This window comes from Lissotriton vulgaris, chromosome 8 (genome assembly GCF_964263255.1).
Source record: "Lissotriton vulgaris chromosome 8, aLisVul1.2, whole genome shotgun sequence".
NCBI classification, from domain to species: domain Eukaryota; kingdom Metazoa; phylum Chordata; class Amphibia; order Caudata; family Salamandridae; genus Lissotriton; species Lissotriton vulgaris.
Genome location: NC_141696.1, coordinates 104365467 through 104391744, shown reverse-complemented (window position 1 = coordinate 104391744; position 26278 = coordinate 104365467). Strand labels below are relative to the sequence as shown.

The 26278-nt window shown below is 47.2% G+C and overlaps 1 protein-coding gene across 1 annotated transcript in view; it reads left to right on the top strand.

Moving 5' to 3' along the window:
• LOC147693543 (protein sel-1 homolog 3-like) overlaps positions 1-26278 on the top strand; it is a 413447-nt gene that overhangs the window by 233538 nt on the left and 153631 nt on the right. The window contains exons 8-10 of the mRNA XM_086933234.1: positions 7962-8094; positions 10939-11077; positions 22456-22599. Of these exons, the coding sequence (XP_086789360.1) occupies positions 7962-8094; positions 10939-11077; positions 22456-22599 (416 nt within the window). The remainder of the gene's footprint in view (positions 1-7961; positions 8095-10938; positions 11078-22455; positions 22600-26278) is intronic.

Sequence of the window (26278 nt, the reverse complement as noted above, 5' to 3'; positions counted from 1 at the left end):
TTTGAACGGTTTGCAGCAACGGTTTTCACCAACACCCTTTCTGATGCCACTTGGCACATTATTTTAATTATCACTTTGTTGATTTGCACCACTGTGGAACTGCTGCACAGTTGTGAGGCTTTTGATATTTAAAACAGCCTTTCTCATCCCATAACATAGACTAGGCAAGTAATCTAGTTGCCGGCTCTTTCTTTACCCACCTAATACAATGTTCTTCCTAGATAAGGTGATATTCAGGAATCAATTATACTTTCTGCCAAAAGTGACCAGTACATTTCATGTTTGGCTGGCTATCACACTTTCGAATTCTTTGCTCCACCTCATCTCTTAAAAGAGGAAGAGAGATCATTTGAACCTAGGAGGACACTAAAGTTTTAGAGCAATCAGTTTTTGTGAGATTATCTAGAGCAGAGAAGGGCAAAGCAGAGCAAAAATGGACCATCTCTCAATGGATTATTTTCTACATCAAGATCTGGCACACACTGGCTGGGAAGCAACCACCAGAAGGCTAATAGTCGCTTTCACCAGAGCTAAAGCTTCTGCCACTGCACTGGCACATGGAGTGCCTGTCCTGGATATTTGCCAGGTTGCCACATGGGTGTTGGTACACACATTCACAAAGCACTCCTCCCTTGAAAGCCAGGTCCATCAAGAGGGCAATTTTGCCGGCTTGGTCCTGCAAGACATTTTGGTCTTAGCCAGTTCAGAGACCCACCACCTCTGGAGGAACTGCTAGAAGTATCCATCAGTAGAACAACTTACTTACCTTCTGCAATAATTATTCTGGTAGATTCTTCATTTAACCGCAGGTTCTTCGCTGACCCTCCCACCTCCCCATTCTGTGAACTGCACTCTTTTTCCATCTAAAAAGATTCTAATTTAGAGATATCCTCAGTGATGATGGCAATTCGCTCTGCGTCTAAGAGCGACTTACAGCCAGAGAAAGCTACTCATGAATGGAGTTTATATGCAGCTCTGCTTGTCACTTCTGGAGTGGAATGACATCAGTGCAGAGCCATACGATGCCTCCTACTGGTGTGCAGGAGTATTGCTTTTAAGGTTTCAGATCCAGTTTAATGCCTGGGGAATATTCACATGGTGAGGAATCAGCAGATAGATAAAAGCTCCACTAGAAAGATTGTTGCTGGGGGCGTGGCTTGGACGCCGATGGCGATGGTCACCTGAGAGCTCGGCTCCGGGACTGAGCCCGCGTTGATCCTGCAGATCGGAGTCCGCGGGGCACCCTAGCCCCCGCAAACCGATGATCGGACCGATTGGGACCTGCTGAGACACCCGGTGAAACTCGAAAACCGGTCGATCCGACGGAAAATCGAAGTTTGGGGACCCGCGGAGTGGGACCCAAGATGGCGCCCGGACCTTCTCGACTCCTTGGCCGAGACCCTCAATCCGGAGGAGCTTAGTCGGGCACAGCGCACCCTCCACATCCTATCTCCCTAAGACATGATGGTCTGGGTGTCGCTTTGATCAGAATTTGAGCACGGTGACCGATCCCGGACGGTCTGAGGACCGAACTATCGTTGACCTCGGAACACGAACGTCTGGCGGCCCTGTGTGTGGAGCCGACCCCTTGAGCCGCACCCGTCTGCACCCCGCCGAGTGACTGAACTCCATGGGCAGCACGGCGCCTTGGCGCCACAAAGTCTCCGGCAGCGTTGGTGACTCTCGTTCCAGATCCTCATCGGCCAAGCGGGCCTACCCGACCTGGCGCCGATTGTCCCCGCCTCCTCCTCAGTGCCCTCCGACGACACAGTGGTGGCGCGGCCCGAGGTTGTGGAAGAACAACGGGCCCTGGAGACGGCGATCGTCGACCCTCGGCTCAACGACAGCGTGCCGGGAGGGACATAGTCGGCGCCCGCACTCGGTGGTGCCTCTGACTGACTTTCCACCGTGGGACTCAATCGCCATGGGAAAGCCGAAAGGACCCAAGGGGACCACCCCACCCGCCTCGGATTTGGAGGCGCCGGACAAAGATGATCGTAGGGACCCGGAGAGCTCTGGTGGCCCTCACTTGCAACAACAATTTGACCGGGTCCTGGAGGCGATCGCGACCACGCGCTCGGCCCTTCAGCAGGACATTGCCCAGGTTGCGACGAGCCTGGGCCTCCTTAGAGCGGACAATGGCAAGCTCTCGGATAGAGTCAAGGAAGTGGAGGGCTCAGTGAAGACCTTAGAGCCAGCACAGAAGACCCTGGCCGCGACGATGAAAGATGCCCTATCCCGGATTGAGGCCCTGGAGCGACGAGCGGAGGATGCGGAGGGCCGTAATAGGCGAAACAACATTCGAGTGGTGGGCCTGCCGGAAAAGATTGAAGATGGCGATATGGTGGCCTACTTGAAAGCCTGGCTCCGGGACACAGTGGCCCCGGAAGGCCTGTCCTCCTTCTACACCCTGGAGCGAGCACACAGAGTGCCAGCGAGGCCACCACAACAGGGCCGTGCCCCGCGACCGGTGGTGGCACGTTTGCTGCATTTTCGGGACAGGGACCTCATCCTTAATGCCGCCAGACATAATGGCCCTTATAAGGTGGAGAATAGTCAGGTGAACATTTTCCCGGACTACACGTATGAGACCCAGCGCAGACGGTCCTCTTTCCTGTCGATCAAGCGCGAACTCCGGAGCGAGGGCATCCAATACTCGCTCCTTTTTCCCGCAAGGCTCCGCATAATTGTTGATGACAAGACTCCGTTCTTTGATTCCCCGGAGGAGGTCTGTAACTGGCTCGAACTCTATAGGGCTGGTAAAGATGGTTTCAGCTCGTCATCTCAGCTGGCAGTAGAACCTGGGCAGCGACGGCGGTCCAAAAGACTTCGGAGTCGCCGTGGCCAGACAGGCAGACCTTCGACTGTGGAGACGTCGGCGGAACGGAAGGGAGTGTTGGAGATGTTGTCTACGCTGTCTGGTTCACGAGATGGCCCCATTATCGAGGAAACGGACCCTGGGGGCGAGGGGGCACCAACGGAGGAATCGGTGACCGACAGTGTCCACATGCCGGTGATTACTCCAAACTCGGTTGAGGACATTTTGGATGGACAGGGATGACGGGGTGAGCTACTTCCATTTGGGTGGGGGTCTGCAGCGGGGGTGGCAGGGGTAGGCGATTGATCATGAACTCCGGTGAACATGGGGGGGGGTGCCCTGCTCGTGACATAGCTTTTTGTCTTGGGCTCACTCTAGTCTCGGTAGCCCGAGAGTCGAGGGCCCATTACCGGCGTCCAGCCCGCACCTAGCCCTTAAGGCCTTCCTGCAGTGGCGACCGCAGGATTAGTCGGGGATTGTGAGATTGTTGGGGGTATGGTTTGGATGCGAACTAGATGGTACTATTTGGGTCCTGTTCTGGGGAGGGTGGGTAGGGGTTTGTTTCGAACGGGAGTTGTTGTTTTTTGGTTGGGGAAAATGGCCGCCATCAGTGTTGGGTTGATTGTTGCTCTTTCTTTGTTGGGACCGAGGTGGAGAGACCCGGAACGAACGATATGGGACAATGGCTGATGTTGCTAATGTGAAATGCATCACTTGGAATGTACGGGGGCTTCACACTATGTCTAGACGCCACAAAGTTCACGCTTATTTAGTGCGTAGAGGGGTGCAAATGGCGCTGCTGCAGGAGACCCATCTCAACAAGGCGGAAGGGGCGGCGCTACAGCGTAGGTGGAGAGGGCAGGTCTTCTATACTTCGTACTCAGCGTATGCCAGGGGGGCGCTAATTTGGATCAGAGCGGGGGTCCCATTTCAGGTTACGAAATCAGTGGTGGATCCGGAGGGTCGCTACGTGGCCATCTCAGGCACACTGGGGGGGGAGGGACCTGAACGTTTGTTGTGTTTATGCGCCTAATGTGGACCAGCTTGCCTTCCTCTCCGGGTTATCGGGCTCGTTGGCCCACTTCTTCTCTGGGCCCCTCCTGCTCGGAGGGGATTTTAATTCAATAGTGGACGTGGAGGCCGACCGCTCGCACCCCCCCCTCCCTGACTCTCCAGTTCGCCGTGTGGCAAAAGGTAGGAGGGAATGGCAGACGCACTGGGGGCTCACGGACATCTGGAGGGCACAGCACCCCGACACTAGGGACTACTCCTACTTCTCGGGCCTGCACGAGTTGCACGTCCGACTGGACGGGTTTCTGGGCTCGGCGGAGTTGGCTTCCGCAGCGGTCCAGTCTGAATATCTGACCAGGACTATCTCGGACCATAACCCTCTCCTGCTGGACCTTCGCTGGTTTCCCGGGGTTTCCGCTGTGCCCACCTGGAAAATGCGCCCGGAGATCTTGGAGGACATAGTCTTTAAAGCGGACCTGGAGGATAAAATCTCGGAGTATTTCGCGCCCAATGGGGGTACTGCGGGATCGAGGGCGTTGGAATGGGACGCCTTTAAGGTAGTGGTCAGGGGCTACTGCATTTCTAAAAAGGTGGGCATGCGGCGAGTCATCCTTGATGACTTGGCTGCAGCTGATCGGAAGCTCCGTGAGTTGGAACTCCGCCGCCCCGGGCGTCCTGAACTCCAGGAGCGCACGGCGGCGGCGAAGGAGGTGGTGGCGGCGGAGGTCGAGCGGTTGCGCTGCTTCGACTACAAGGCCTATACTACTAGGTCGCTCGCGGAGGGGGACAGATCGGGCGCATTGCTGGCGTGGTTAGCTAATCCCACACGCCAGACCTCTCTGACGACGTCCATGCGCACGGCAGAGGGGGCCGAAGTGCACACTCAGCCTGAGATCTTGAGCTGTTACCTGCGCTACTATGAACACTTGTACCACAGTTGCTCTGCCAGGGACCCCGACCTGATTGAGGACTACCTGCGACCCCTGGAGCTACCAACGGTGGAGCCGGACGTACGAAAGCTCTGGGCTCCGACATCGAATTGGGTGAAATTCGCAGCACCATTAAAGGGATGGCGAGGAATAAGACCCCGGGCCTAGACGGCCTTCCGATTGAATTTTATTCCACCTACGCTGACCTCCTGGCACCTAGGCTGCTGATAGTTTACAGAGAGGCGAAGCGGCTGGGTCGACTCCCCGGCTCGATGTGTGAGGCCTTAGTGGTTCCCCTCCTCAAACCGGGAAGAGATTCGACCGACCCGGCGTCCTACCGTCCTTTATCAATGTTGACGGTCGATTATAAGATACTGAGCAGCATATTGGCATCGAGGCTGCTTGGTCACATGCGCTCTCTGGTACATGAGGACCAGGCTGGATTCATTCCCAAGCGAAACACGACCATGAACATCCGCAGGCTGTTCCGTTTGCTGGGAGAACCGCTTGTGGACGCCCCATGCCCGGTGGTCCTCTCAGTGGATTTGGAAAAGGCCTTTGAACCGTGCCCACGCCCGGGGACAGTTGCGGCTGCCATATGCACCCGAAATACCACTGGGTATGTTGACGGCCCTGCCTCACGGCGGTGATTGGTCACGCCTAGCGGACTGGGAAGACGCGGGTCTGCAGCTGGTGGGTGACCTTTACGAAGACGGGGCGCTACTGCCCTTTCAGGAACTCATTGACCGCTTTGGTGTTCCTCGTGGCGACTTTCTTTTGCACACAGCCCTGGTCCGAGCGATTCAGGCGCACTGGAAAAATGGACTGGAGGAACCCCCTACATCCCCGGTGTGCCAGTATGTTATGATGTCCGCGGGAACGGTCAAGACGGTCACATGCCTGTATAGCAGACTGATCAACGAGGGGTTGACCCCCCTCACCACCTTAAGAACCCGCTGGGAGGCGGACATAGGGAAGGAGATTCCGGAGACGACTTGGTCACAACTCATGAGGCGGGCCTGGAAGGGCACGCGCCACGCCCGCTTTCAATTGGTCCACTTCTATGTACTCCACAGGGCATATTTGACCCCGGCGAAGATCCAACAATACTTTGCCACGGACTCTGCGGACTGCCCCAGGTGCCGAGCGCCTGGGGCAGACCTCCTCCACATGCTGTGGTCTTGTCCGGGGTTGTCCTCCTATTGGCTCGGAGTGGGAGACACCCTGAATAGGGTGACGGGGAGGTCCTTATCGGTTGATGTGGCGGTAGGGCTCCTACACTGGTTTCCGCATACCCCAAAAATAAAATTTCTAGTAAATTTATCGATCTAGGGCTTCTCCTTGCTAAACGGGAGGTGACCAGGAATTGGAAGGCAAGGGTTGGTCCAACAGAAGTTAGGTGGCACAGCGAACTTTTGAAATGGGCGGCGGGGGAAAGCACGCTGCGATACCAATTAGCTAGGAGGCAACACAACGAGAAGGCGCAGGAGGCAGCGCTAGAATGGGAGACGTTAGTGCAGGCCCTCAGGGATTATTGCGCTTCCAGCGATTCCGAAAGTGAAGATGCAGCTCGTCCCGAGTCCCGATAGACAACTGTACTTTATATGTCTGTAGCATTCCCGGGGGAATCTCCCATGGATCCTCCTACATGCATCACCATACACTGATGGCGGGGCTGGGGGGGGGTTTTGCTTAGTTTATAGGGTTCTTAGGGGGGTTTTCTTTTGCTTCTTTTTGTAGGATGATTTAGAAAAGCAGATGACGGACTATGGATCATCCGGACCGGCTTCGACCTCCTATTGGGTCCCCACTGGTAATCGCCGCCCGACCCTCGGGTTGTGGGCTGAATGGCTGTGTAAACGTATATCTTGCCGAGGGGGGATGGGATGTGTTTTACTATTTCCGATTGAACTTATGATGCTGGTCCAATATGTAATTTTTTACTAATTCCTGCAATAAAAATATATTTAAAAAAAAAAAAATAGAAAGATTGTTGCTGAAGGTAAGTAACTTGTTCTTCTTAAGTTCAGAGCTACTTAACCTGCGGATATGTTGGTGGTTTATATTGTGAAATCGAAATAAGGGCAGGTTGTTATTAAAACATTGATATTACATTAAAGACCTTGGCGAATGTGATACAAACAATCCAACAGATTTTATGCAGGTAGATCTTCCCTCACACCTGTATTTTTACATCATACATACTCCTTTTACCCTCCCTCTTCCTCCAGTTTTCTCCCTACTTTTACATCCAAATTCCACATGGTCATGGGCCCATCTTCCTTGAATGACTTCGTCTTTCGGTGAGTCCTCAATAGCTGGCATTCAGGCTCCCTCCTTCTTACCTTCTTTCTTATCCCTCAGCCTCTGTTCTTATTTTAAATCCAGCATGTTAGGTTTGGGGGCTGTGGCAGCATGCCGGCTCGAAGACGTGAGGGGTGAATTTGTGGGTGAGGAGATGATGCTCAGGCTTGGTATTTGTCATGGACCTTTGCGTTACAGTCCCACTGATCTATGATCTTTATTCAAATGGGATGTATTAGAACGGTCTCTGTTCTACAATGATGATGGCTTTGTGCCAAATATGCAGGATCCTCTGGTGCACTTCTCATGCGGCACATTATGGAAAGTTCCTCCTTGAGATTTGTGGTTTCTGCTCTGCTCCGCCACTAAAGTAAGTGAATGGTAAAGGCACTCTGCCATTTAAAACATCAGCAAATAAATCGGTCAAATCCCAGGGGTTGTAAAGCAGTCTCCAGGTATTACAACGATCCCCATAGAAGTGGTAATTTAACACTAGCCAACCCCTAAATGACACATCTGTGAGTGAAGCCAATGAACGTCAAGCGCTTCCTAATTTCCAGTATTTTAAGGGCTTTCAGGTCCAATTTCTTCCTATCGCCTTCATTTTGGCAACAGTTTATATTGGAACTTCATTTATTTTCTTTAATTCTAATAAATGAAAAAACAAAAAGTGCAGTTATATATCTGTTGGTACGTATTATAAACTACCCCAGTATCAAAGCACATGTGTATATAGAATACTACATACAGACTCTATTAAAGTCAATAGGTGGTGTTTGTGTGGGTGTGCATGTGTGTGTGTGTGTGTGTGTGTGTAAAGTTAGCTCCACTCTCAGACTACAGAGATCAACTCTTAACCATAGAAGTTACTTCAATGTGTTTTTTCTTTGGCTCTCCAGATTTGAAGAGGACATTTTCATGGATGACACGGTAGGACCTTTCTTCCTGGGTGGCTCTCCACTTGTCCTTGGAATACAAGGATTCTATGGGCCAAGTGTTTTCTACCGAACTCACAACCAGCCAGCATTCAAGGTGAGTCCCTTAAGTAAATCCCTTACCATATGTAACTCTAAGTACACATTGATGCCAAGTGGAATGATTTGTTGAGTTTTGATATCCCTCATGAAAAAGAGGGTACCACTCTGCAAACAGAACTTAGAATTTATTATCATTCAAGTGATATTTCTGCCCAGGATCATGTGGCGGTAAGACCATGGAGGGATGCACGTGGAGTCAAAGATTAAATTGGAATAAAAGGATGTACTCAAGCGCTTCCTCACTCCAAAAATATATAGCTGGCCCGAGGAGTCTTTCCCATTCACTTTGTCCCATCTTCCAGGGGCAAACCTAGCAGCATCATTTTATTTTCTGCTCCTAAGTATTCCTTTTAATGGTCCAAAATTCATCAGTGATTGCTGCTCAGTATCTGGAATCAATTACTTATAATAGTCTAATTTAACATTAGATCTATTTTCGTGTAAATTGATTCTATTTACACTATTCATTTTGTTGTGGCATATTCCTCACCATTTGCTAAAATAGACATGGGGGCCATTCAAAGGCAGGTGTCTCCAACATGTCATTGGGCATCCTTCCCACACCGACCCTTCACCTGCAAAGGATTGTGAGTGAACTGCGGAAAGAGCTTCTTAGGTAGGAAATGTGGGGGCAGGTCTGCAATGCCCATGCTGGCAAGGTGGACTTGCTGTCAGTTTTATTTCTGAAGAACCTCTCCCAAATATTGGGGGTTTGCCTTCAGAAATAATATAGCTAATGTCCTACATGCTCTCCTAGTGTACGGGGAATGTTTTAGAGTTCTTTCTGTCTGGATCGTTGTGGTGTAAATGGTGGGTCTGAACAGAAATGATGTAGATGGAAATAGGGTCTTTGGAGCCATCCTAAATTTAATATCCATTCCTGCCAGTAATGACTCCACCCTACAGTTGTTCCCTATGGTAGAGGCTGTGCTATCGCCACAGTCAAGAGCACCACCTTCTCACAAACTCTAAATAACACAGGAGAACAAAAAGGAGGGTGTTCAGCACATCTGCCATATTTTGGTGCTGTCCTGTTCCAGAGTTCCTCTAGTGGAGGCAGGTAGCATACCCATTCTTTGCTGTAAATTTACAGTACATGCTGCAAGCAAGCATTGGCCCTAGTTGGCATTAACCATAGTCAAGAAATAGACATTGACTTAATTTATATTTCCGGTGTTCCCTGCAACTTTCTTGGTTTGCTTGCAGTCCAGTTGAGCAGTGCATCTGGCTTTTCACAGCTTTTGAGTGTGCCAGGGTTTCAAAACTGGTATATTTTCATTCCAGCATTAAAAAGAATATATGCGAAAAATAAATCAATAAATGGCACGATGAATAGATAGATAGAAGGATGTATTGATGAATTTATTAAACAAATGATGAATAGATAGATGATGTGAGACAATGGTCAATTATCTATCAACCAAAGTGCAGTGGCCAGTGAATTGAGACAAATACGTATCTGCAAGATTTGCATATAGGAGAGTTCTCAATAGACTACAGTAAATTTAAAGCTCTCCATAAACAATTGGGCAAAAGAGTCCAACATATATGAAAGTGGTAATATAAAGTCCCCAAGACACAGCACAGTTCTGAGCCCTCAATAACAGGACAGGCTGCCTCTGACTAATACTGCTGACTTCAAGGGGTCAGTGACAGCCGTGTACCCTGAGAGAGTAGGACAGTCCAGTAGTAGGTGCTCTGCTGAGGGGATGGAACTAAGACATTGGTGTTTAAGAAACATGGATGGTGTGAGCATGCACTCAACAAAAGATTTATATTTGTACGACTGAGAGTTAATGCAAGATGCTTTACTATATAGAGATTAAATTAGTTGGAAAAGTTTGTAAAGTGGGTTAAATAATTATAATAGTTTTTGTGCATTGTTTGAACTTTGAACATAAAGTGATGTTATTGTTTTCACACAGTGGTTACCATTGCATATGAAGTACAGAGATTACCTATAAAGGCATAAGTGAGTGATGCCAAAAGTAATGCCTAGAAATTGGAGGATAGTATCTTAACTTGATTAGGCCACTCTGCACAGAGTTTGAGACCTCAAATAAAGCCAACCATAATGTTTTTAAGTTTAGACTCGCAGACGAAAAAAGAGACAGAGAAAAGGAGAGGGAGAGAGGGAGGGAGGGAGCAAATAAGAAGGAGAGAGAGGGGGGAATGAGAGAAGGAAATGAATAGAAGTCTTGGAATATATCATGCATAAGTGCATACAAAAACAAGCAAGCACTGGCAATGCCAATAGGTTTGGCTTTAAATGACTGTTATATGGTAATGTGAAGCATTACAAGTAAATAGCATGGCAATATATATGTGTCTGTGTTGAAGCAAAGAATTGTAGAATAATATTGGTGTGGATTAAAAGGTCGGTGACAGTTGTACTATCAAGCTAGCCCTAAAAATCTATGTATGTCAATGGCTGCCCTCCTCCCATCTGTGCTGCTGCCAAAGAAAAACAACTTCAATTATTTAGTTATCTAAGACACTTTAATAGCATTCCAATGTCATGTGTGTGCCCCTGAGAGCTCAAACTTAGGCAGCTGGATAAATAAACAAAATGATCACAGCTGGAAGGAGGGTGAGCAATTTTTTATACAAGCACACAATGCCTGGCCTATGAAAATATGTACTCCTGGCTCTCAACATGTGGGCTGAGCCAATGCCCCTCTTTAGCGATGCTGACATAATTGTGTGGTGAAAGCTTTGCAAGGCTATGAAAACAGACCTGGATGTCTCTTTATTTGTGACCGGTGCTGTGCTAGCCCAGGTCTCATGTGCACCATATGAATCATTGCTAATGCTGAGCCCATTTTAACATGCTTTCCAGGCGCCCTTGTTTGCTCTTCCAGATCTTATAGCCAGCTTGGATCTTCCACGCTGGTTCAACAAGTGTCGCTGCTTTAAGGATGAGTGCCTGACCAAGATGCAGACCTTCCTCCTGCAGGCGAGGGACCTGTGGCAGCAGGGTGAGTCCAATCGGTTTCCAAGAGAGCTGATCTGGCTTTATAGCTCTCACTTTTATTTGCTTAAATTGAACACTAGGATTCTGCCGTTTTTAGAGAAAGCAACCACAAAGCAATTTGATATATTTCCTTGTGTTCCAAAGTTGGGGTCAATTTTGTCTTCTTTAAATTTGTCTTAGTCATTTAAGAAGTGTGTAAACCTACAACAGTTTTGCTTTTATTGCTGTTGTGTGAATCAGTGATGTATTTCTGTTTGTTGTATTTATTATGGCGCTTTTACAAAGATCTTTTTTTTTAATAATAAATTGTATTGAAATTTTGTATCACAGCATATAAATTCAGTAGTGTCAGTTCAGTAATCATTAGGATAAGCATGACAGTACAAACAGTTGACAGAGAGAAAGGCGCTCCATCAGGGTATAACCCGGCAGTCCATATCGTAGGTATAGTTGTACATGGAATAGACTAAAATAACGGCAGATCATCAGGGTGGAAGCATATTGAACCTTTACAAAGATCTTAGTAAGAAAAACAAACAAGCATTGGCATAGCCAATAGGTCTCACCTTTGGGACGTCTTATTAGCAAATGATTTAAATATCCCACAAGGAATGCGGCTTGAGCTGTTTTCTACTAACAAGGTAAAGTAACAGCGTTTGAGCCTCAATCGGAAAATAATGTTTACTCCATGCAATTTATTCATACCCAAGGACAAAAAACTTAGAAACGAAAACAAAACACGGCCGCGAAAGTGAAAGTTACTTCATTGTCTTTCATTAGTAACATGATCCAAGAGAAGAGTGCAGATGCCACAATGGGCGCCACTGCTTGCTCCTGACACCAAAACGCTGTGGGAGTGAACATTTAGACAAAAGGTGGGACAAACACATGGCACGCGCGCATTCATTTTTTAAAGACACACGCAATGACCAATGAAATCTGTGGGAGTTACCAAAATCACACTGACACGTTTAAGGGAAGGTTGGAGTGCTCACAAGAAGCCTCCCATAGAGAAGAGCATGCGTGCTGAGCTAGGCTGGACCAAATAAAAGAGGTTAAGGAAGATAACAATAAACCATCATTCAATCTTCTGGCAATATTTGTTTCAGATATTTCGAGGAGATGTACTGTCAACAATTTGTGACTGCAAATAGGGCTAGAATGAACCTGGTGTAACCTGGGAGTTGATTTCTTAGTTTAGGAGCTGGAAGGTAAACCGAGCAAAAGGAGACCATAGGAAAGGCAGTGGAGATAATAAATGAGAAGGGATGCGGGTCAGGCAGTGCACACATTAGGAAGACATGGAAGATTGATTGAACCTCAATTGGAAAAGAAAAGGTAGCATGTGAAGGCACATGACATAGAAGAAATTGCTAATGAGATGAAAGACAAAAGAGATATGGTAAAGACATAAACTTAGAATGATCTGATGTGGAGCAGAAACAAATATAGGAAGACCGGCATGAAGATAGAAACAGTTGTTGAGATGGGAGAGCCTTAAAACTAAAAGCAGTAGTTTCACAGAGGTGAAAGGAACTATTGATCTGATTTTACATCTCTTATTGAAGTGAAAATGAAAGACTATTGAGATAGAGGAGATTTTATTAGAAAAACTAAATTATGAGTGAAATACAATTCCAAGCAGCTCTGGAAAATATGTTTTAACCAACCTCACATTTTGCCTAATGAGTGTAGCAAGTGAGCCTGACCTTTTCCAGGAGGATTTGGTGGCGAACATTTACACCTTTCTGCAAGAACATTTTGTGTTTTCCCTCTGAGCTGTTTGCCAGGATGGACAGCTGATAATCTCCAGTCCGTCCACATGTAAAAGAAGCCCCTGGTTATCACGCGACTGAGATTTTTCTCTCTGTCGTCTGTCCCATATGACCTCAAATGGCTACATAAGCAGGATGGGTTGATATATCTCCCATTTGGACTACGCAAATGGACTTTATTTAGGATTACCCTCTGGCCTTTGTCACAAACTCCAAATGGTCCAAAATGCTGCAGCTCATTTGATCGGGGGTCTCTCACGCCGACAGCATATTTCTCCATACCTCCGCGAACTGCATTGGCTACCCATGAGCAAGCGCATTGAGTTTAAAGCTATGACGCTGGCTTACCACGCCACTCAGGACAAGGGGTCTGCCCATCTTAGATCCAGCTGGTCGCTGCCCAACGATGGAACAAGTTGCCCCTCAATCTGCGTATGAGCAGAACTGAATCGGAAATCCGCCGCGCTTTGAAAACCTTTCTCTTCTGCCGGTAACTGCTTGTCTTAGGTTTCTTTCTGTAGGACCCCATTACAATCAATTAGCGCCGGGACACCCCGTTGGGGTAGCTGCGCGCTTTACAAAAGACACAATAATAATAATAATATATACCCAATTATTTTACTGACCGGCACCACCAGGCAAATCTTGGAGGTGAGGGACAGTAAAATGTAAATAATGCTCCCACCACCGTAGGAAATGGCGTGGAGCATTATTTTTTTTATTTGGAAAAGAAAATACAGTCTTGAGATTTTCTTTTTCAAAATACAAAAATTAACTGTTTGGTACAGGGTTGCACCATGCTGACACTACCCTGCACTAAACAGCGATACACATTGACAGGAACTGCTGTGATGGCGGTTCCTGTCAATGCTTTATAAATGACCCCCAGTTTGCTAGTCATTTCTAAATCTGGCGGTCAAACCCCCCACCAGTAAACTCCTCTGTCACATTGTGCAACATTCCGTCCATCACCTTGTGTGTTTTGCTGTTCATCCTATATGGGAAGGGTATGCCCAGACATGAGTTCTCTGCTCACTGCGCCACTGGAGTCAAGCTATCCTGGCTGAAGACGGCTGATATCCAGAAACCGGTCCCAGGATGCTTGATTCCGGTCAAGGGAAGACATGGTTTAGCATCTCGGTCTGGACTGTTCCCATGAGACACAGGGTCAAGACTGATTTGCATATGACCATGTCTGAACTGGGGTGGCGTGGTGAGTAAAATAACGATGGATTAAACCCAGATCTGTTACTGGGGGGGAATGTTTTGCCAATGTGCAACATTCCGTCCATCACCTTGTGTGTTTTGCTGTTCATCCTATGTGGGAAGGGTATGCCCAGACGTGGGTCCTGTGCTCACTGCGCCACTGGAGTCAAACTATCCTTGCTGAAGACAGCTGATAGCCAGAAACCGGTCCTAGGTGTCAGGCTCCGCCACAATACTCCTTGGGGCTGTGCTAAGAGACCTATAACCTCACCCACGCAACCACCCTGCTGCCTGACTTGGTAACCACAGACTAACAGAATGGTCCCGTGAGCGCTGGAAAGGAAGGGGACAGCGGGGAGGGAGATCTGAAATGACAAAGACAAGGTGTTTAGAATCGCACCCCCCCTCCCGAACTATACTAGAGTCCTAAACACTACACGTGCTGTAATATACAATTCATATGTATTCACATTCCTACCTGAAAAGGAAAATGCAAAGTCTTTATATACAGGAGAGAGAGAGGCTAGGGTCCTATTTGTGACGGCAACCAACACTTCATTTCAGTGTTCTGCCTTGAGCCGCACTTTCCCTTTGATTAGGCACCCCCCCTTTGTAGTTTCTCTCCTGCACTGAAGAAAAGATAACAAAGGTGTTGTCGACAAACAAATGATATGCAAAATACGGAAGGTTACTTCACCCTCATATTATGTCTTCTTAAGCGTTTAAACTGTAAACGTTATATGCACAGAAGAGACTGTATATCCCCGTCGTGTACACAGAGCTATATACACATATATCAGTTTGAGCCCAAACTACTGATATCAGGAGAGCGAGTCAATGAACCCCAATGTACTTCACTCCAAAACGCTAGTATAAATCCTGGCTTGATTTCACCATATAACGTGTATCCCAAAGTATTTCCTCCCCCAAAGAGAATGCAGCCGCACTTCTCCGCCAACGGGGAAAACAGACAGATGTTTCTTGAGAAACAGCAAGGCACTCGTGCGAGACCGATACACACAGCCGTGTTTATCTCCCAAAATGACACAGCACAAGTCCAGCCTGTCAACACATCCGTGTGACTCCAACCAGCATCCACACGGAAAGCAAGTACTCACGATTGTGCCGCTTATTCCTTAACTACTAACCACTGCACTCACTCGGCATGAATTATCGGCACCGACCTCCTCCTTCTCAGTGCTTAAGTTCCGGGAATTGCGTGGCTGACGTCCATGCGTAGCGTAACCCCTTGGCCCTCTGGGAAATGTAGTTCAGGCAGGATGGGTTGCCGAATGTTACGCATTGCGCGGACAGCGGCCCATGCATAACCCCATTCTTGACAGTACATCCCCCTTTACAAGGGACGCTGTCCAGGGGCCGGCCTATCAGGACACAGTTTATGGAAACGGGACACAAGACGGGGAGCATGCACAGAACCTGCCGGTTCCCAGGAGTTCTCCTCAGGGCCGTAGCCCTTCCATGAAAGCAAGTATTGTAGCCTCCCCCTCACCCACCTGGAGTCCAGCACTCGCAACACCTCGTATTCCTGATCCTGCTGCACCCAAACAGGCACGGGAGGTCGATGAACAGGGACACGGGAGGGTTTCAGAAGAGACACGTGAAACACAGGGTGAATCTTGAAATGGCAGGCAACCTCAATTTCACAGCTACCGGGTTCACCCGTCTCACCACCCGGTAAGGACCAATGAACCTGGGATTAAACACACTATGTCTCTTGAATCTGATATGTTTAGTGGACAACCACACCGGGTCCCCCTTTTTGTACACAGGACACGGCCTTCGATGTTTATCCGCCTGTGTCTTGTACCTCACCTTGGCCTGGACAAGATTCCTACGCGTCGTCAGAAGTATCCTGCGAATGCGCAGCAATCTTGATTTGACGTCTGGAAGCCGGACTGTGTCTCTAGGGAGAATCAAAGGGTTAACCCTAGGGTGGTGACCATAGGAACTGAAAAAAGGGGAATGACCGGTAGAGGAGTGTTGAGTGCTGTTATAAGCCAATTCCGCCACCCATAGCCAATCCACCCAGGAATCTGTATCTGCCTGAACATAGCAACGGAGATATTGTTTCAGAGATTGATTAAGTCTTACCGTTTGGCCATCGGACTGCGGGTGAAAACTGGTGGATAGGGAAGAGGAGATGTGTAACTCCGAACACCAGACCTTCCAGAAACTGGCAGTGAATTGGGCCCCTCTGTCCGACACTATCGCCTTCGGGAGGCCATGCAACCTTACGACGTGTATCAATAGTAGGTGTGCTAATCGACCCGCGGTAGGTACCTGATCACAAGCAATAAAATGCCCCATTTTTGTAAGATAATCCACGACTACCAGGATGGCAGTTTTGCCTTGATCCTTCGGTAGGCCAACAATGAAGTCTACTGAGAAGCTTTCCCAGGGTGTTTCGGGCGTGGGTAACGGTTGCAAGTACCCCTGTGGTTGTTGACGGTCTGTTTTCATTCTGGCACACTGCACACACTGTTTTCCCCAATGACTCAAATCCATGCAGATGGAAGGCCACCAAAACTGCCTTAACGCTTTCTCCAGAGTTTTCACATGTCCCATATGACCTGCACTGGGCATTTCGTGGCACCATTGAAACACAGTACGTTGTAATGCTTTGGTAGGTACAAGCAATTGTTTTCCCTTCATGGCTACCCCTTGTTTCATCTTCCACTCAGGGTGATGACGAAGCCAGGTTCTCCAAACGCAGGACCGTATCCCTGAACGTACTGCTTGGACAAAGTCTCCTGATTGGGCAACACACACCACTTTAGCTGGATCTATGATGGATCTGTTTGGGGTTATGGCATGCATCACTGGATTTTCTTGCCTGGTCAGAGCATCGGCCTTTTTGTTGTTTACTCCTGGTCTGTAAGTGACTACAAAGTGGAACTCCTCAAAAAACAGCATCCAGCGTAATTGTCTGGGAGTAAGATGTCGGCTGCTCTTATGAACTGCAGGTTGCGATGGTCAGTATAGACCGTAACCTGATGAACCGCTCCCAACAACCAATGTCTCCACTCCAAAAAGGCATCTCTTATCGCCAGTAACTCTTTCTCTGTGATAGTATAGTTTACTTCTGCAGGGTTGAGTTTTCTTGACATATAAGCAATAGGGTGTAGAATCCCAGTGATTTCATGTCTTTGCGAAAGAACAGCCCCTACCGCAACTTCAGACGCATCTGCTTCCACTACAAAAGGTAATTCGGGATTGGCGTGAGTCAATACAGGTGCTCTGGTAAAGGCATCTTTCAACCCATCAAACGCACGTTGAGTCTCGGCATCCCAAAGAAACGGAACGTTCTTTCTTGTAAGGCGAGTTAAAGGGGTCACTAGTGCAGAGAATCCGCTAATAAACCGTCTATAAAAGTTAGCAAACCCCAATAGACACTGGATATCCTTGACTGTACATGGACGAGGCCATTCCTTGATGGCTTGGATTTTCCTTTCAGCCATTACCTGACCTGATGGAGTAAGCATCACTCCCAAGAACTCAACGGTGGTCACATGAAATTCATATTTAGTGATTTTACAATAAAGATGGTGGTTCATCAAGGCTTCTAACACTTTGCTCACGTGTCTTCGATGTTCATCCGTTGAGTTGGAGTACACCAAGATGTCGTCGATGTAGACGACTACAAAGCGATCCAGGAACTCCCTTAGTACCTCATTCAAAAAGAATTGGAACGTGGCAGGGGCGTTACAATGCCCGAAGGGCATCACTAGGTATTCAAAGAGCCCATACCGCATCTTGAAGGCTGTCTTCCATTTATCGCCCCTTCGTATGCGGACCAGATGGTATGCGCCTCGCAGGTCCAGCTTAGTGTATATCGTAGCTGCTCTAACTTGTTCCAGTAAGACCGGAATCAAGGGCAAAGGGTACTGATTCTTTATTGTGATGGTATTTAGAGCACGATAGTCGATGCAGCACCTTTTTTTCTCCGTTTGCCTTAGGAATAAAAAATAAAGGCGACAACGCCGGTGACCTTGAAGGTCGAATGTACCCGAGAGCCAGGTATTTATCCAAATAAGCTCGTAAGTACTCTGTCTCAGGTACCGTAAGGGCGTAGAGCCGACCGTTTGGTACTACTGCTCCGGGAACAAGATCTATACGACAATCGAATGCTCTATGAGGCGGAAGAGCCTCGGCTTGTTCTTCACTGAACACCTTCGAAAAAGCAGAATAACAGGATGGTAACTTCACGTCTTTTCTGCCGCTGTGGCGATGTTTTGTAACATAGCCAAGGTCCGAGAAGGACTCTCTGTATTCACTAAGCAATATTCTTTGCAATAATCCGAGACAAAATTGATCGTCTTAGAGGTCCAATGAATGGACGGTTCATGTTTTTGAAGCCATGGAAGCCCCAAAATGATGCCATATTGTGGAGCTTGTATGATGTTAAACGAGATCATCTCATGGTGGAGGCCGTTGCATATGCACCTATATTCCGGGGTGTGGTATTTTATGTGTCCTGCGATCAGTTCACTACCATCTACCGCATATACTAGTTCAGGTTGTTTCTTTGAAATGAGCGGTATTCCCAATCTTTCTGCTTCGGTATAGTCCATAAAACAACCTGTGGCCCCGGTGTCCACCATAGCCTTGACTCCTTTTTCTCCAGACTCCATAAACAAAGACATGGACAAAAACACGTGGTTCCTTTCCTGATCACAACCAGGCGTAATGGAAGGCATGATGGTCCGTCTTCTTCTCTGACGCTCCGGCTGCGGCTTGACCGGTCCTATATCTTCCGGGTTTTGGCTTTGCTGGGCACTCACGTAGGTAGTGCCCCTTTTTCCCACAATATAAACAGAGGCCGTTCTTTCTGCGATGCTCCCTTTCGCTGAAGGATAAAGAAGCCCGGAAAGCTCCTATTTCCACAGCATCTTGTGCTGAAGTAGTTTTTTCGCCAACCCCTCCTCCTCGCTCATGAACCACCACTACCGGCTCCTTCTTTCTCAGTTCGCCTTTGCGCTCTCTTATCCTATGATCCAGGCGGAGAGCAAGCTCGATAAGAGCAGAACAGGTACGGGGTTGTGGGTCTATATGTGCCAGCACATCCTTCATTTCGTCGTTTAGGCCTTGGTAGAATAAAGCAGATTGTTTGACCTCAGGCCAGTCTGTTTCCGCAACCAGGCGACGAAAATTATTCAAATAAGTCACCAGATCCGTGTTACCCTGTTTAAGGACCAATAACTCTCTATCTGCTGAAAACGTTTCAGCTCTGCGGTCAAATGTTTTTACGAACTCTACCCTGAATTCATCCCAGTCGTAGAGTAAGGGGTCGTCTCTTCTGACCACTGGGACCGCCCACTGTGCTGCCTCCCCACCAAGGTAGGAAATCAGAAAATCCACCCGGCCCTGATTGGTTGAAAACATCTTTGGTTTACACATGAAGTGTAAGAGTACTTGAGTCATGAAAACCTGAACCTTTTTATTGTCCCCATAAAACCTTTCAGGGGGGGCCAGTGGTATTTGTGTGGGCATTTCTACAACTAAAGAAGGGGGAGATGCAGTACTAGCCCCAGCATCAAAAGGATTCCCCTGCAACCGGTCCATGCGGGCCCGTAATTGAGCATTTTCAGATCTGGAAGCCGCCACCTCTCTATTGGAGGCTGCCAGCTCTGTCTGCACTAATGCTAGGGCTGCCAGAACGCCATCAAGCGTGGCCATTATCCGTCAACACAGCCAAGAGGAGGACAGTTTACTTGGGCCGATAATTCTGTCAGGCTCCGCCACAATACTTCTCGGGGCTGTGCTGAGAGAGCTATACCCACACCCACGCAACCACCCTGCTGCCTGACTTGGTAACCACAGACTAACAGAATGGTCCCGTGAGCGCGGGAAAGGAAGGGGACAGCGGGGAGGGAGATCTGAAACGACAAAGACAAGGTGTTTAGAATCGCACCCCCCTCCCGAACTATACTAGAGTCCTAAACACTACACGTGCTGTAATACTAGGATGCTTGATTCCGGTCCAGGGAAGACATGGCTTGGCAGTTCGTTCTGGACTGTTCCCATGAGGCACAGGCTCAAGACTGATTTGCATATGACCGTGTCTGAACTGGGGTGGCGTGGTGAGCAAAATAACGATGGATTAAACCCAGATCTGTGACTGGGGGTGAATGATTTGCCAATGTGCAACATTCCATCCATCACCTTGTGAGTTTTGCTGTTCATCCTATGTGGGAAGGGTATGCCCAGACGTGGGTCCTGTGCTCATTGCGCCACTGGAGTCAAGCTATCCTGGCTGAAGACGGCTGATAGCCAGAAATCAGTCCTAGGATGCTTTATTCTGGTCCAGGGAAGACATGGCTTGGCAGTTCGGGCTGGACTGTTCACATGATGCACAGGGTCAAGACTGATTTGCATATGACCATGTCTGAACTGGGGTGGCTTGGTGAGCAAAATAACGATGGATTAAACCCAGATCTGTGCCTGGGGGTGAATGTTTTGCCAATGTGCAACATTCCGTCCATCACCCTTTGTGTTTTGCTGTTCATCCTATGTGGGAAGAGTATGCCCAGACGTGGGTCCTGTGCTCACTGCGCCACTGGGGTCAAGGTATCCTTGCTGAAGACAGCGGATAGCCAGAAACCGGTCCTAGCATGCTTGATTCCGGTCCAGGGAAGACATGGCTTGGCAGTTCGTTCTGGACTGTTCCCATGAGGCACAGGGTCAAGACTGATTTGCATATGGCCATGTCTGAACTGGGGTAGCGTGGAGAGCAAAATAATGATGGATTTAATCCAGACCTGTGACTGCGGGTGAATGTTTTGCCAATGTGCAACATTCCGTCCATCACCTTGTTTGTTTTGCTGTTCAGCCTATGTGGGAAGGGTATGCCCAGACGTGGGTCCCGTGTTCACTGCGCCACTGGAGTCAAGCGATCCTGGCTGAAGACCTTGTGTGTAATAATGCTCCCCAGCCATGAAAGATGGAGTAATTTACTCTGTTACCCTGGTTGAACAACAGGCCATCTGCCAAGATATAAATGAGGCCTAGAATTCTTTCATGTTGTTCTCACTTCACGGGGAGCTAGTATCCTGCACCTCACCTATCCGCGTTATGGAGCAACACAGAATATGCTTTATAACAAACTGCTTCCCTGAAGAGAGTAACCCATTCTGCAACATCAGTCAATCCCTTAAATTGCTTTAAATCAGAGCGCTTGCTCCTGTTATTCTTGGAAGGATAATTTTCTGCTGCGCATAATGAACTGCTCACCATGGCAGCTGCTATCTCAACTCCAGTCCACAACCCTGAGATGAAGGGGCAGAGTGAGATTCGGAGACAAAAAACATACATTTAGATGCTACAGTCAGAATCTCCTCATACCAGCCCATTTAGAGTTTTGAGGGTCTTCATGGTGGGAGTTCCCATCACTTTTCCATAAGTCCTGCCAACCCTGCAGAAGGCTTGGTATTTTACATGGGGTTATTTAGAGTAGCAACAACATATGATGATTTCCAAATGTTTCGGCTTGGAATGTCATGATTTAGTCTTGTGTGGTTAGGAGCTCTTGATGTCCATATGAGCCACAGTGCACATAGGAGGGGTCGGCAGGGATCCGGCGTTCTACTCTGACTATTTCATGTTAGGAATATAATGATCTCAGATGTGGGTTCACAAAATTCATTAAGGTAGTGGAAAAGATAGGTTGCAATCATGGACTGTCAATAACATCACCGGTTTAACCACTGGGACTGTTGTCGGACCCTCAACAGCCTAATATTTGCATCTGCGGGGTGGGAGGAAGCACAAACTAGAAAGAACACAAATCCCTGTTTACATTTTGCTGCTGTAGCGGCAGATTCACCCCTGAGACTAGGGCCAGCGCGGGCCGAGCCAGGGGTACCAAAGGGAAAGCCAGGGGAAGTAACTTATTATAATTCAGACCTGACCCTAGCCTCAAGCAAAATCTGTATAGTTTTTTTCAATTACTGTACAGGAAATTCCATTCTTTATGTGTGAAGACCGTTTAGAGGTTTGTTGGTTTTTATTAGTTTGGTGCTAGTATTGCCAAAATAGATTTATGTTTTTGGCCTAAGTGAGAGCCCAGGCATATAACCGTGTTCCAGCTGGAACTGACCCATGTTGGTGCCATGTTGTGTTTGAAAATGATACAATCTTGAAATTGGTAATTTATATATTAAGAGACATTTAAATACACCCATGGGTATAAAACAAGAAGAGGAAATAGGCATAATCAGGGACATATGATTTTGCAAAAATGAGTCCTTGTTGAAAATATGTTCATTGAGAGCAATCAGAAACCTCATCGTGTTCATAGAGTGTTCAAATATATTGGTGTAAAACAGGTGTCAAGTGCTAGTTTTTTCAAAGCATCATTCTACTTCTCTTTTCATTCTTCTAGAATCCTGTAATGATGTATACAAGGAATATATCGTACGGTACAAGGAGGTACACCGAGGGCCCCAGAGTAGAGAGTGGGAAGCACCCTATCGACGTTCAAGAGCCACAGTTTTCAAAATCCTGAACATGATGGTGATGAAGAGGGGTGAGTCCTAAAGACAGGAACAAAGAAAATACCCAATGCATGGTCCAGCAAGTGCCTCAGCTGTTTCTAGTGTCGTAATGCAAGCAGTAGTTTGTTACTTTTTCCCAGGCATAATTTGGATTCAAACAGTCAACAATTTAACATTATGTACATAGCCATTAGCATGAAGGCATTCATGTTGAATATTTCATTTCAATGCATAGATTTAAGTACAGTAACATAACATTATTAAAAAAAGGAAAATGTATGTGAAAAAGCCTATAAGCTTTGGGCAGGAGTTATGATGTGCATTGGGCAATACTTACAATACCTGAAGCATTTAATTTACTTTTAGATTTTGTGTTCACCAAACCAAAACTAACCTTTAATTGTATTTTTTTTAGTGAGTTTCTGTTTTTGAATTTTAGGTTTTAAGTTTGGAAAACCAAATTTGCACAATATTTGACTGTCATTTGAAGCTTATGCCAGAGTGGAACACTTTACCTTCAATCCCATACATGGGGTGTGCTAACACCTAGGATCGGGAGTGGTGTAGTCCCGATACTGAATTTGGTGCTCCCCGACTGGAGCCTTCACTCCTTTAAGTTCAGTAGCAGATGATAAGCATTCTTCTGCAACTACTTTCACTGAATTATGTCAACTCCACATTCATCTGCCACCTTCCACATCTGGGCATGCGCCTCTATTGCCACTCTCACAGCTTCCTTAATGAGGTAAAGCAGTTAGTTCTCCCTATAATATCCTAGAAAACCCATTCGCACATTTCCCTTCACCATTTCTTCAAACTCTGTTTTCAGCTGTGCAATATTTATTCAATGTGAGATCTGCTCTTCGCCTGGCTACTTTCCTGATAGGTCCCCATCCCGCCACTGACTAGATTCTCCCCTTGTAGAGAAACTAATGCCATCCCTTTACACCTCAGGGCTGAGTTCTGGGGTATTCTTGGGATCGGTCGACCTTGGATCATACTAAGCGATGCCTCAGCTGGGGATATGATCAGAGTACTTGATGAAGGCAAAGTGCTTATTGCGACTGACCGAGGGGTCTAAGCAGCAGTCCACAACAGCATTTTCTGAATACCTTGTAGGTGCGCCAGTCTTTGTTGAGTGTTCAGCAACTGTTCAGTTTTGGTCAACACTTGGGCAGTAACACCTTTTGTTTCGGCTGCTACATTATATGGGATATCTTTAGTAGGTGTGAGGTTATTCCTAAGTAGAGGGTGTTGCCGTAGTTCAGGTGGCTGGTGATGAGGGCCTGGGTGATGGTGCTTCAGATGCTGGCAGGGAGCCACTTGAATATTTTTTGAGGCATACAGAGAGTGAAGAAGCAGGCTGAGGATACTGTTTTGATCTGTTTTTTCATGATGAGTTTGATGTCCACTATGATGCTTAGGTCCTGGTGTGGGTGAGGGTCACAGTTTGGCTAGCCACTAGAAGTCGTCACACAGGGATGTGTTGCTCCCAAAGACGAGTCCCTCTGCATTGCCGGTGTTGAGTTTGAGGTAGTTGTCTTGCCTCCAGTGGGTGACGCTGATCATTCACATGTGTAATTTGGCCTTAGTGGTGGCGGGCTCTGCGGATAGAAAGAGGATGAGCTGACTAAGATCTGCCTAAGATATGATGTTCATTCCATAGGTCCTGATCATCTACATGGGTACACGTTTCTCAGTATATGGACCAATAGAGAATAAATAAGCAATAAGAAACATTTTACCACAGGATACATTTGGAGATTCTCTCACGGTAGCAGTACATTGAATATGCAGACGTTCTCGCGGTTACTTTGGTAGTCCAATAGATACATTGTATGCCCCTAACCAGGGGCAGTTGAAGTGTATTTGGTACAAAGCATAGAGGGCTCTGGGAACAGTTTTCAGTTTATTTAGGAAATTGTGTTAGTTGAGCTTCAACAGCTGTAAACAAACCTTGGAATGTTGGAGCTCCTGGCTTCTACAAGCCATTAGAAGCCCGGAGCACTCTTGTCTTCAACAGAGCACTCAACAATCCAATGTTCTAATATATTTTGATCATTGGCTTGGTAAGCAGCTGAGTACGGTGGTTGAGAACTCATTTTGATTTGGACAAGAAATATGAGTGGCTGAGACATTTGTTATTCCCTTTGTGCTTGGGTTTTTCAAATATTCCAATAACAATTCAAGGACCGCCACAATCTGCCACTGACTGGAAATGTTCCTCCAACTGACATCACACAATGCAAGAATTGTAAGCACCATTCTCACACCTGCGTGTGCTGAAAGAGGTTTCTAGAAGACTTACCTCAACCGGAGGGGAAATCAGGGGCAAGTCTTAAATGCCCTTTTTTACCGGCAAAAGTCAGAAAAAAATGACACTAAGCAAATAAATGGCCCTGCGGCTATTGTTAATGTCATGAACATCGCATCTGGATTGTGTGATTTCCATATATGTCTATTTAATATTCCCAGGCTGAACTGGGGAACCAAAGGCAGCCCTGGCAAAAATTCTCAATCCAGCCCAGCTGCCTTCATATCCTCGAGCCATCTCTCGCTTTCCAAACATTCATTGCCCATCTTGCTTGCTCTATTCTCCATCTCTTATTCATTTCTCTCCTCCTTCCCCTTCCTCCCTCCCTCTCTCTTTCTCTCTCTGTTTAAGCTCCCTATGCTGCTGCGATTAATTTTAGGGAGCTGGGAGAAATGACAGAGGAGCTGCCATGGGCTTTCAAAACTGGTCTCCAAGTGCTTCAGCCCATTGGGAAAGGCCCAGTGGAATCAAAGGCCTGTCAGGACCTACATACTTCCCAAATGTTCTGCTTCTTTCCCATTCTCAACTCATAGACTCCCTGGAATATATTAGCAGGACTAAAAACTGCTTCTATAGCATCAGAGTTTTGCACACCAATGCTGTGCAAAAGTGTACACTGCAGAAAGAATGCTACCTCCACTATGCTTATATGCATTTCCTTTATACCTACTAAATTGCATGGATTCAAACATGATTTGCTTGTGCTTAGTGAATAACTAGCATGATGACCCTGACTCTGATGCACCTTGATATTTTTGGATATTGTTTGCATACTGTTTATTTCCTCCACCTCTGGAAGTCCTTTGCAGTACAGAAAGTTTACCTCTATATGCAGCACTGAGAACCTTTTATCAGTGCTTAGTTTGTAAAAAAAAAGAAGTGCAACCCATTGCTCCCAGTAGCGCTGCCAAGGACAGTACTATCACTACTAAGCATCACACTCGTACAAGTGGGACAATTCAGACTTTGGACATATATTAAAATGACAAACAAATGCCGCCCAAGCTGTTCTTATAGCTTTAGGTGGCAGGTATGAGTGATGTTAATGTATATTTAATTATTAAACAACAACAATTATGCTCTTCAAAAAATAAGACAAACAACGCCTGTCATAAGGGCCGGTGTTGACAATAAATTGCCAGAGCTGAGAACTGGAAACAACTGGCTCAAATTAAGCACTGCCCTTTCTTCGAGTGGGGTGTCAGGCATTGTCTAGGGGACCCTCAACCTCATGTGTGGAGGTTCCCCTTGGGGGTTCTAGCTGGTGGAATGAGCACTCAAGGGGAGGTGAAAGCCCTACAGACAATGTGTTTCAGCTGGTTTGGAGGGTGGGTACTTCGCAGGGCCGGACAGGCCATAGCGGGCACCAGGCCTTTCCCCGGTAGGCCGCTAGGGTG